The following is a 13166-nucleotide window of genomic DNA, read 5'->3' as shown; positions in this document are numbered from 1 at the left end:
CAAAAGAAGGTCACTTGGGGTCGGACATCCGGTAATGCGAGGAGACGGAGAATGGAGTCAGATTAACAGCCAATCAGAAGATAATTCCACCTCCGTGATTGTATGACGTTTTTTATTATATAAAAAGACTGGGTCAGGGACAAAACGGGGTCTTACTTTTTGAACTGGCACACTTTGTAGTTTGTCAGAGACAAAAAGGTTTAGACCCAGAGCTCTGAATGCTTTATCCACTTACTGTTTAAAATAAATTAAGAGTATGAGACCAAATATCTTCTCCTATTGCTTCATTTAAAGAACACGCAGGACTGGGCTCACACATAGAAGAAAGTAAGTTGGTAGATTGAGCCAAAGTCCGACACAATTCAAACAGTTTGCAAGATTCACTGTTACTAATAATATAACACTAATGTATTGATAACAATAAGCACCAGCCACATGTCCCTGAAAGAGGGTCTGATCCCATCTGTGAGGAAACCTACATCAACAGAAGGAGGGGGTGGATGTCAACAGTGAAACACATAACATCCAAAGGAGCACATAACATCAGATTTAAAACATTTTATATTAAATAGATCATTTATTCTCTATTCGATTCTGATAAATATCCTGTAGAAAGCAAGATTTACGTGAAAATATTTAATCAGTGTTTCACATCTCCCCCCTTTTCATGTGGAATGATCCAGGATGGTTGAGACCAAGTTTGTCTCAGCAGGAGGGGATTTTTGTCTAAGTTATAATTTTCTTTGCCAGTAGAGGGGTATTTCTGGAAGTGAATTGCCTACATCTTTATATATTTGACGATAATTTGTACATTATGTTAATGAGAACCGGTTTAGGTTGTGAAGAACCTCTGTCCAGCTTCCCCCATTCCACCGTGACTCCCCTCTCCAAACTGCCGGCAGTGGTGTGTGCTGAGTAAGATGGCGGCGGTGAAGCGGCGTGAGGGCCTGAGGTTCCCGGCTCGGCCCAGCCTCCCCGCCCCGGGCTCGGCTTCCGCCCCCGCTGCACTGCCCCTCTCCCGGGTCAAACTCATCATGAAGAGTTGCCCCGACGTCTCGAGTATCAACCAGGACGCCTTGTTCCTCACTGCCAAGGCCACGGTGAGCGGGGCCCGGCCCGGGATTGGGGGGGGGGGGAGCGGGGAGGAATAGGGGAGAAGGGGGTGAGGTGGAGGAGAGGGAGTGTGGTGGCGAGATAATGGGGAGTGCACAGTCATAGAGATGTACAGCATGGAAACAGACCCTTCGGTCCAACCTGTCCATGCCGACCAGATATCCCAACCCAATCTAGTCCCACCTGCCAGCACCCGGCCCATATCCCTCCAAACCCTTCTTATTCATATACCCATCCAGATGCCTCTTAAATGTTGCAATTGTACCAACCTCCACCACATCCTCTGGCAGCTCATTCCATACACGTACCACCCTCTGCGTGAAAAAGTTGCCCCTTGGGTCTCTTTTATATCTTTCCCCTCTCACCCTAAACCTATGCCCTCTAGTTCTGGACTCCCCGATACCAGGGAAAAGACTTTGCCTATTTACCCTATCCATGCCTCTCATAATTTTGTAAACCTCTATAGGGTCACCCCTCAGCCTCCGATGTTCCAGGGAAAACAGCCCCAGCCTGTTCAGCCTCTCCCTGTAGCTCAGATCCTCCAACCCTGGCAACATCCTTGTAAATCTTTTCTGAACCCTTTCAAGTTTCACAACATCTTACCGATAGGAAGGAGACCAGAATTCCACGCAATATACCAACAGTGGCCTAACCAATGTCTTGTACAGCCACAAGATGACCTCCCAATTCCTGAACTCCATATTCTGACCAATAAAGGAAAGCAGACCAAACATCATCTTCACTATCCTATCGGCCTGTGACTTCACTTTCAATGAACTATGAAACTGCACTCCAAGGTCTCTTTGTTCAGCAACACTCCCTAGGACCTTACCATTAAGTGTATGCGACCTGCTAAGGTGTTGTACATGTTATATTGTTTGGTGATATAAAGTTAGTGTACTGGAAAATCTCAGCAGGTCTTGGCAGAGAGAGAAACAATTAATGTTTTGAGTCAAGTGACTCTATATCTGTAATAATTCTCATTTAGTGAGCTGGTGGAGACATAATGGGCTGCATGGCTTCCTTCTGCACTGTAACACTTCAACCCTGGAAACTTTTCCAAAGAACAGTGGTTAGACTTGAAACATAACTCTGTTTTTCTCTCCATGTTTGCTATCAGATCTACTGAATTTCTCCTGCACTTACTGCTTATATTTCAGATTTCCTGCATCTGAATAGTTTGCTTCTGTTGAACTCCTTGTTATTATATTTCAGGAATTATTTGTGCAGCACCTAGCCACATGTGCATACAAAAGCAGCAGTTCAGAAAAGAAGGAATTAACATACAATCACCTGGCTGACTGTGTGGAGAACTCTGAAACATTCCAGTTTCTGGCTGGTGTGTATATCTCAATAACTATTATGAACAGGTTAAAACGACTTTCACTGAGACATTTAGGTGATGGAAAGGTCATTAAGTACAATGAATGACATCAAGTAGAGAACATTTGAATTACATCATTTACTTTTTCAAACTGGAAACAAAAAATTCTGGGAATCACAGGTCAGGCAACATCTGTGAAGACAGAGCAAGCTAATGTTTCAAGTCTAGATGACTTTTTGTCATCTAAGCTGAAGCAGAGCTCTGATGAAGAGTCATCTAGACTTGAAACATTAGCTTGCTCTCTCTCCAAGGATGCAGCTTGACCTGCTGTGATTTCCAGTTTTTTTTTTGTTTTCAGTACAGATTCCAGCATCTGCACTAATTTGCTCCTCCTTTTACTTTTGAAACTAGTTTGACAAATCTCAAAAGAACATAAATAAACTTGCAGAAGAACTTGGCAAATAAAGTTCCGAACAGATAAATCTGATGTCGTATGTTTTAGTGGAAAGAAAGAATAGGAAGGTCACATGTCTTAGAAGGTGCAAGTCTTTAAGTGGGAGGAACAAAGAAATCTGAGTAAAAACGCAAGTTGTAAAACATTGCAGAATTAGCCTAGAGTGATAACCACGTGTGAACTTATGCCAAACAACGTTAGAGTAATCTGGTTGCCGAATTATAAAAAGAATAAAAAAGAAATGGAGGGGGTGCAGAGAAGATTGACAAGGCTAATACCAGAAGTGTGTGACTATACACATCAGGAAAGGATTGACAGACTGGGTCTCTTTCTTTGAAAAAAAAGACTTGAGGGGGATTTGTTTTTCTCCCCCTTTATTGTTGTATGGGATGTGGACATTAATGGCAAGGTCAACATTTGTTGCTCATCCCTAATTCCACTACAACTGAGTGCACTGTTAAGCCATTTTAGAGAGCAGTTTAAGAGTCAATTGCATTGCTGTGTTTGGAGTTGACTGTAGGCCAGACTGGGAAAGGACCGCACCTTTCTGTTGTGTACAAATATGATGAGTTCTTTAGGGGCTTACGTTGTCTTGTGCAAGCAACGGTAGACATCTTCTGGCCTAATTAGAAGAGCTTTGTAGCATAAACAGATGTATTTTATTGCACTGAAAACCACAAATGCTGGCAATCGCAGCGGGTCAGTCAGCATCCATGGAGAGTGAGCAAGTGTTTAAGCATGACCTGCTGTGATCGCCAGCATTTGTTGTTTCAGCATAGATTCCAGCATCTGCAGTAATGTGTTCCTAGATTTTATTCGAAAAGCCTGAAGTTGCATCCACCTCCCACAAAATCCTACTTTACTATGTCACCAAGTCTTTGTGATATCATCACAAAGTGTCATGCTTATTATGCTCAATCAAGTAGGAACCTTTTCAGAAATCACAGTTCCACATACAGCATTTTCCCAGTCTTGACATTACAAATTCAGACAGCTGTAGGTTATTAGTGTTTCCTAAACAAGTTATTTTCAGACTTGCAATAATTTTCTTTGATGTGTAAAAAGTAATTGTCTTGACCTGTTTTCCTGGTGGTCTGAGCTTCTGTTCTGAATTTTTAATCCCTTGTGTTTCTTTCATATAGGATGTTAACCCTACTAGAGCAAACACTTTTTTATCTTTGCGTAATCTTAAATAATTGCTTATTTCTCTGAATTGTATGCACCAAAGTTTGTTTGTTTCCATGGATGTTTGGTCTCAAACTCCCCCTAACTAAATTTTGTCTTACTTCAATTAATTGATTAGTTTTCAATTTCTCATTTACCCTCCATGGTTGAGTTAATAGGGAAATAAACTTGCTCATTTCTTCAATTGTGCTACGTGAAGATTAGTCTTTGGGCGGTAGGGAGGTCAACTTCCACTTATTCCTTTCCAAGTCACCTTCACATCTAACGTGTGACTTAGATTTGTCATAACTGGTTGTTCACCATTCTGTATTCAGTAGTTTGGCTCAGTTCAGTTGCAGATGCTACATTTGCTTCTCATGAGGAAATTGTTCAGTTGTTTCTTTATTGACCTTTTATTTTTGAAGCTTGTTGGCACTTGGAATCTTTGATAATGGTGGATACTATTTCTACAAAACCAATGTACTCACTTCCATCTCATTGTCTACATGAAAGCAGAAGTACAGACAGACATTTCTGTGGCCAGCAGAGAAAAAGCAGAATGGTGTGTTGTTTCCCTGGTGCCAGGATCAAGGATGTCTCAGAGAGGGTGCAGAATGTTCTCACGGGGGAGAGGGGCCAGTAGGAGGTCATTGTCCACATTGGAACCAACATTGGAAGGGAAAAGGTTGAGATTCTGAAGGGAGATTACAGAGAGTTAGGCAGAAATTTAAAAAGGAGGTCCTCAAGGGTAGTAATATCTGGATTATTCTCAGTGCTATAAGCTAGTGAGGGCAGGAATAGGAGGATAGAGCAGATGAATGCATGGCTGAGGAACTGGTGTGTGGGAGAAGGATTCACATTTTTGTATCATTGGAATCTCTTTTGGAGTCGAAGTGACCTGTACAAGAAAGATGGATTGCACCTAAATTGGAAGGGAACTAATATACTGGCAGGGAAATTTGCTAGAACTGCTAGGGAGGATTTAAACTAGTAAGGTGGGGGGGTGGGACCCAGGGAGATAGTGAGGAAAGAGATCGGTCTGAGACGGATCTGAGCTGAGAACAGAAGTGAGTCAAACAGTCAGGGACAGGTAGGACTAATAAATTAAACTGCATTTATTTCAATGCAAGGGGCCTAACAGAGAAGGCAGATGAACTCCAGGCATGGTTAGGAACATGGGACTGAGATATCATAGCAATGACGGAAACATGGCTCAGGGATGGGCAGGACTGGCAGCTTAATGTTCCAGGATACAAATGCTACAGGAAGGATAGAAAGGGAGGCAAGAGAGGAGGGGGAGTGGCGTTTTTGATAAGGGATGGCATTACAGCTGTACTGAGGGAGGATATTCCCGGAAATACATCTAGGGAAGTTATTTGGTTGGAACTGAGAAATAAGAAAGGAATGATCACATTATTGGGATTGTATTATAGATGCCCCAATAGTCAGAGGGAAATTGAGAAACAAACTTGTAAGGAGATCTCAGCTATCTGTAAGAATAATAGGGTAGTTATGGTAGGGGATTTTAACTTTCCAAACATCGACTGGGACTACCATAGTGTTAAAGGTTTAGATGGAGAGGAATTTCTTAAGTGTATACAAGACAATTTTCTGATTCAGTATGTGGATGTACCTTCTAGAAAAGGTGCAAAACTTGACCTACTCTTGGGAAATAAGGCAGGGCAGGTGACTGAGGTGTCAATGGGGGAGCACTTTGGGGCCAGCGACCATAATTCTATTTGTTTTAAAATAGTGCTGGAAAAGGATGGACCAGATCTAAAAGTTGAAATTCTAAATTGGAGAAAAGCCAATTTTGACGTTATTAGGCAAGAACTTTTGAAAGCTGATTGGAGGCAGATGTTCGCAGGTAAAGGGATGGCTGGAAAATGGGAAGCCTTCAGAAATGAGATAACAAGAATGGAGAGAAAGTATATTCCTGTCAGGGAAGGCTGGTACGTATAGGGAATGCTGGATGACTAAAGAATTTGAGGGTTTGGTTAAGAATAAGAAGGAAGCATATGTCAGGTACAGACAGGATAGATCGAGTGAATCCTTTAGGAGAGTATAAAGGAAGTAGGAGTATACTTAAGAGGGAAATCAGGAGGGCAAAACGGGGACATGAGATAGCTTTGGCAAATAGAATTAAGGAGAATCCAAAGGGCTTTTACAAATATATTAAGGACAAAAGGGTAACTAGGGAGAGAATAGGGCCCCTCAAAGATCAGCAAGGCGGCCTTTGTGTGGAGCCACAGAAAATGGGGGAGATACTAAATGAATATTTTGCATCAGTGTTTACTGTGGAAAAGGATATGGAAGATGTAGACTGTAAGGGTATAGATGGTGACATCTTGCAAAATGTCCAGATTACAGAGGAGAAGTGCTGGATGTCTTGAAACGGTTAAAGGTGGATAAATCCCCAGGACCTGATCAGGTGTACCCTAAAACTCTGTGGGAAGCTAGAGAAGTGATTGCTGGGCCTCTTGCTGAGATATTTGAATCATCGATAGTCACACGTGAGGTGCCAGATGACTGGAGGTTGGCAAACGTGGTGCCACTGTTTAAGAAGGGCGGAAAAGACAAGCCAGGGAACTATAGACCGGTGAGCCTGACCTCGGTGGTGGGCAAGTCGTTGGAGGGAATACTGAGGGATAGGATATACATGTATTTGGAAAGGCAAGGACTGATTCGGGATAGTCAACATGACTTTGTGCGTGGGAAATCATGTCTCACAAACTTGATTGAGTTTTTTGAAGAAGTATCAAAGAATATTGATGAGGACAGAGCAGTAGATGTGATCTATATGGACTTCAGTAAGGCATTCGAGAAGGTTCCCCATGGGAGACTGATTAGCAAGGTTAGATTGCATGGAATACAGGGAGAACTAGCCATTTGGATACAGAACTGGCTCAAAGGTCGAGGATAGAGGATAGTGGTGGAGGGTTGTTTTTCAGACTGGAGACCTGTGACCAGTGGAGTGCCACAAGGATCGGTGCTGGGCCCTCTACTTTTTGTCATTTACATAAATGATTTGGATGTGAGCATAAGAGGTACAGTTAGTAAGTTTGCAGATGACATCAAAATTGGAGGTGAAGTGGACAGCGAAGAGGGTTACCTCCGATTACGATAGGATCTGGACCAGATGGGCCAATGGGCCGAGAAGTGGCAGATGGAGTTTAATTCAGATAAATGCGAGGTGCTGCATTTTGGGAAAGCAAATCTTAGCGGCACAGTGTAACCACTGGGTTCAATTCCCACCTCAGGCGACTGACTGTGTGGAGTTTGCACGTTCTCCCCGTGTCTGCGTGGGTTTCCTCCGGGTGCTCCGGTTTCCTCCCACAGTCTAAAGATGTGCAGGTCAGGTGAATTGGCCATGCTAAATTGCCCATAGTGTTAGGTAAGGGGTAAATGTAGGGGTATGGGTGGGTTGCGCTTCGACGGGTCGGTGTGGACTTGTTGGGCCAAAGGGCCTGTTTCCACACTGTAATGTAATCTAATCTAATAATCTAATCTTAGCAGGACTTATACACTTAATGGTAAGGTCCCAGGGAGTGTTGCTGAACAAAGAGACCTTGGAGTGCAGGTTCATAGCTCCTTGAAAGTGGAGTCGCAGGTAGATAGGATAGTGAAGAAGGCGTTTGGTATGCTTTCCTTTATTGGTCAGAGTAATGCGTACATGAGTTGGGAGGTCATGTTGCGGCTGTACAGGACATTGGCTAGGCCACTGTTGGAATATTGCGTGCAATTCTGGTGTCCTTCCTATCGGAAGGATGTTGTGAAACTTGAAAGGGTTCAGAAAAGATTTACAAGGATGTTGCCAGGGTTGGAGGGTCTGAGCTACAGGGAGAGGCTGAACAGGCTGGGGCTGTTTTCCCTGGAGAGTCGGAGGCTGAGGGGGTGACCTTATAGAGGTTTACAAAGTTATGAGGGGCATGGATAGGATAAATAGACAAAGTCTTTTCCCTGGGGTCGGGGAGTCCAGAACTAGAGGGCATAGGTTTAGGGTGAGAAGGGTAAGATATAAAAGAGACCTAAGGGGCAACTTTTTCACGCAGAGGGTGGTACATATATGGAATGAGCTGCCAGAGGAAGTGGTGGAGGCTGGTACAATTGCAACATTTAAGAGGCATTTGGTTGGGTATATGAATAGGAAGGGTTTGGAGGGATATGGGCCGGGTGCTGGCCAGTGGGACTAGATTGGGTTGGGATATCTGGTCGGCATGGACGGGTTGGACCGAAGGGTCTGTTTCCATGCTGTACATCTCTATGACTCTATGAAACACATTTGTAATTCCACTGTAACTGACCTTGGGATTATGCCTTTTGTTCCGGTTCTGCATGAGCTCATTAAGCCCTGTAAAATCATCTACCAGCTGTTCTTGACTTCTGCTTAACTTTTGAATGAGATTGAGGTTTAATACCCTTTTACTCAGAAGTAAGAATTCCTGGTTATGAAGTACGTTATTGATTTTCTGCTACTTGAATTCTCCTGTATTGGAGTTTTTCTTGCAGCACATGTTTAATATCAAGTACAATGCCTCTGAAGCATGTAGTTGAATTTCTGTCTGCTGTAAGCAGTAATTTGTTAATGAAGGTTCAGTATTTGATAATATTGTGTCACTTGTTCCCATGTCTAGCTTAAAATTTATGAGATATTTATTGACACAAATGTCTACTTTTCAATTTGTTTAATCTGAGTTAAGTTTCCCCAAAGAGAGCTTTAGAACTGGAGACTTGTACCTCAATTATCTCTTGTTTTAATTTGTTTTTTATATGGCTGTGTATAGCTTCAGCACATTTTCTGGAAATGACCTTTTGCTTTTGATAGCTGGGCACCCCTCCTGAGATCTCTTTGCTCCACAATGTTGGCAAAGTTTTTCTGTCCTATTACATTGGCTTATCATTTGTCTCTTTCGTGATTATTGTACTTCAGAACTGAATGGTTTTAAAGATCCTTCCTGCTAAGTTTCTCTGTTAAGATTGGTGTTACCTCTGGTCTTCTGCTTCATTTATCATCTGAATGACTCTCTAGTGTCATGTTGTCTTTGGACTGCAGTACATTTGAATCATCAATGCATATGTATCACAAGTGAGTTAAGGAAATAAAAGGCAAAGATTTGTCTGTCATGCCAGCAATAGTCCAGTCTCTTGAAACCACCAGAGTCATATTTGTTCACCTGTCCTTAGAGATTCCCATGGATGTTATATTCTATATTCATCTGTTTAAATCCTGATCTTTCAAGCATTTTATTATAGATTTAAATATTTGTCACAGGCTTTCAGTATCTTTTCAAATGTCTCTTTTGCTTTTATTATTACTTGAAAGATTATTTTATTATTAAAATAATCTATTTTACTCCTAACTGTGTACAGAAGTGTATTTACTTATGTAGTTTCTGAACTTGGTATCCAGTTTCAAAGCTATTTTATGCCTTAAGAATATTTTTCCACAGAATGTCCAATTGTATGTTCTATTAGGCCCATCTTTGAAACTGAATCTTTATGCTAACACTATTTCCTATTGTGATTGTGTACTCTATATGGAGGATTTGGTTTGCAATAATGGTGGTTCTTCCTCATTTTGCTATGGAGGATTTTTCTGCTGTTTGCAGCTGTGATTGAGATTCACAGCTTTGGGGAGTATCCTGAATAAGATTTACACCAGAATCACTTACTAATTTTAAAATACCAACATTTGTCTGCATTAAACGTTTGATTTTTTTATTTCCCCAAAAAGTTCATTCCTGGATTTTGCAAAATTCTGTCTTGGGCCTATTGGCTCCACCTCTGTACTGAGTCGTATCTGTATGTCATGGTGGCATTATTTGATCTGAACTACAATTTATTTATTTGGATTCTTGTACCTTCAGCCTGAATTACTGTACTATTTAAAGTTTCCCTCTTTGTACCAGAGATTTTTTTAGTTTTGACGCATACATTTTCCAAGTCCATCCACTCACTGGTTCAACTTGGCCTCCAGTTTGTGATGCAGCCTGAACCTCTTTCTTGGATCTGCAGATTTCTTCAGTTCCAGCACTCCTCTTTTCTGGTCTAGAATGCTTTCTGTCTCCTTCTCTCTGAAGTATTTTTCAGTGTTGTTTCCATAGGTCTTTTTGTGGTTTGCAGGGATTGGCAATCAATAATATCAATGTTTCTTGAAGTCTTCTGGGTTACTGACCTATTTGCCATGTTGGGATTAGTGCTGCTTAATTAAACCTTCAGATCTCTCACCATTCACCATGTTGGGTGTGCTGTAATCCCATATCTTTTATATAATGCTGACTGCCTGTCACCTCCCTTGCTTGCTCCCTCTGGAAAGACAATCTTTGGTCTCTCTCTCAGAATCTTACCTTACTCTCCCACAAAGTCCTCATGCATCATAGTGGGTGCTGTTTATTGGATTCAATCTAGTATTAACTCATTAGATCCTTGCAGTTCCATTTATAACAATTTCCCTTCCTAGGAGACATTACCCTACAGGACACTTGTGAAACAAGTGGGAATTTTCCAACAATCACTTCAGTATTTTTATAAATCAGTAAAGATTGCTTTTTAATCCAAATTGATTAATTGAATTTAAATTACACAACCTGCAAGAATGGGATGGCACAGTGGCTCAGTGGTTGGCACTGCTGTCTCACAGCGTCAGGGACCCGGGTTCAATTCCAGTCTCGGACGACTGTCTGTGTGGAGTTTGCACATTCTCCGTGTCTGTGTGGGTTCCTTTCCCACAGTCCAAAGATGTGCAGGTTAGGTGGATTGGCCATGCTAAATTGCCCATAGTATGCAGGGATGTTTAAATTAGGTGGATTAGCCATGGGAAATGCAGTGTTAGAGGGTGAGTCTGTAACTGCCTGTCACAGGTGCCTCACCTCCCTTGCTTTTTAGTGATTCATAAAAATACTGAAATGATTGTTGGAAAATTCCCACTTCTTTCACAAATGTCCTGCAGGGTAATGTCTCTTAAGGAAGGAAATTGTTGTAAATAGATCTGGAAGTGAGTCTGTTATAGGTGAGTCTTGGTGGGATGCACTTCAGAGAGTTGGTGTGGACTTGTTGAGCCAAATAGCCTGTTTCTGAATTGCAGGGATTCTATGATATCTGTGAGAGGTTTATAAAATCATGAGGGGCATGGGTAGGGTAAATAGACAAGGTCTTTTTCCTGGGGTGGGGGAGTCCAGAACTTGAGCACATAGGTTTAGGGTGAGAGAGGAAAGATATGAGACCTAAGGGGCACCTTTTTCACAGAGGGTACTGCGTGCATGGAATGAGCTGCCAGAGGGAGTGCTGGAGGCTGGTACATTAACAACATACAAAAGGCAACTGAATTGGTATATAAATAGGAAGAGTTTAGAGGGATATGGGCCAAGTGCTGGCAAATGGGACTAGATTAGGTTAGGATATCTGGTCGGCATGGATGAGTTGAACCAAAGGGTCTGTTTCCGTGCTGTACATCTCTATGACTATATAACCCATTTTCTTCAGCCTGGGTTACTAGCCCAGTGACATTATGCCATCATCTGTAGTTTAATAGGGATCTTTAAAATGATGTAAGGCATTGTTTGGTTAGCAAAGAACTGTCCCTTTTGTGGGGCAGAGTATTTCTAGAGGCTATCAATATTGGAGAGTCTCTCAGGAAATTCAATGCGGTGTTCAGGAGAGATGTCTTTACCCAGTGAATGATGAAAATATTGACCATGAACAGGATAGGTGCATTTAACGGGAAAATGTACAAATGCGAGGGAGAAGGGAATAGAGAGTTGCAATGGTAGATTTTGATCGGGCAAGGTGGGAAGAAACTCGAAGCAAATCACCTGTGTTTGGGGAGGGGGAGGGGTGCAGTGTGGTTGTTGATTTGAGTGGCCTGCTTCTGCATCTCATATCCTGTATACTTTGGAATGGACTGCAGAAAAGACCTAAAATTTGGAAGTGGATAAGAAATTGGCTAAAGCACAGGCATCAGTAGGTACTTATTAGAGAGGTGTTTTATGGGGGGAGAAAAGGATATGCTTGGTTATAGTTATTGGAAGTATGACTAATCAGTCATATACTGAAGCAATAATTTGATGGATATCTGCTTTAACAAGGTGATAATACTGTTACAGATATCTTACCAAAGAAGATCTTAGCAAGCGAATACCTCAAGATGCTCGAGGAGGAGAAAGAAGGAGGAGGTGATGATGCAGAAGGCAATGATGAAAATGACGAGGATGACGAGGAGGATGAAGATGAGGATGAAGAGGAAAATGAGTCCTAAAGGAAGTTGCAAAGTGCCTTTTCACTATACCAGCATCTAACTGGCGATTGTACAAAAGCTGCAATATATAGCAAATCTCATTGCCAAGACTAATGTGTACTTTGGGATTATTCGACACAAACCTGCATATGCAAAACTTGTAAATTCCAAAGTATAGGTAACTGTGAAGAAGTGAGTAATGATCAAATAGGAAGTCTGGAGTTAACGTTAACAGTTCCTTCAGTTCAATGATAGGAAACTGCTGTTTTTCGTTTTGAAAAGACGAGTTTTTTGTCTTCCTAGTTGTGTTATTGGTAAATAACAGGACAAATTTGGTATGATATTGTGTAAATATGTGAAATATACTTTTGTATGTTTGGAAAAATAAAGAGACAAATGTATTATTGGATTGAGATCATTTAATACTGACTGAATTAGATATTTATTTTGTAGAAATGCTCAATTTTATATTTTTTAACTTTTAGTGGAGTGAATTGAGTGCTCTTACTTTATCCTCCAAATGAAACTTTCCACTGGGGGTGCAAGATCCCCAGTTTTTAACATTTGTATAAAAAAATTTGTTTGAGAGCAAATTCCAAGTAGATATTCAGAATTTGTACTAAGCCGTTTTACTAATGTCTCAAAATGTAAGAGTAGGCAGCTGCACTGTACAGTATGTGTTGTAGTGATTCTGATTGTCAAGCAGTGAAAAAAATCCCTCGTGGCTAGAACTTGTTCCTTTGGATGTGTGTCATTGCGTTAGAAAAGCTGCTGTACAAACTTAACAGTCCTTGGTGGCGATAGCCAATCTGTCTGGACAGAGTGCCTCACTCAATGTTCCCTAGCTTAAAATTAGCATTTTGTGGGTATCTAATTTA

The 13166-nt window shown here is 41.5% G+C and overlaps 1 protein-coding gene across 1 annotated transcript; it reads left to right on the top strand.

The window, feature by feature from the left end:
• The first annotated feature begins 920 nt into the window (after positions 1 to 920).
• LOC122548884 (chromatin accessibility complex protein 1) lies at positions 921 to 12697 on the top strand. Its single transcript, XM_043687789.2, has 3 exons — positions 921 to 1100; positions 2329 to 2452; positions 12158 to 12697. Exons 1-3 carry the CDS (start codon positions 921 to 923, stop codon positions 12307 to 12309), a joined length of 456 nt encoding a protein of 151 aa, XP_043543724.2. The 3' UTR covers positions 12310 to 12697.
• Positions 12698 to 13166: the final 469 nt, after the last annotated feature.

Source organism: Chiloscyllium plagiosum, unplaced genomic scaffold (genome assembly GCF_037043375.1).
Source record: "Chiloscyllium plagiosum isolate Xiang-an unplaced genomic scaffold, Cpla_swu_hap1 HiC_scaffold_4, whole genome shotgun sequence".
NCBI classification, from domain to species: domain Eukaryota; kingdom Metazoa; phylum Chordata; class Chondrichthyes; order Orectolobiformes; family Hemiscylliidae; genus Chiloscyllium; species Chiloscyllium plagiosum.
This window is presented reverse-complemented; position numbering and strand designations above follow the sequence as displayed.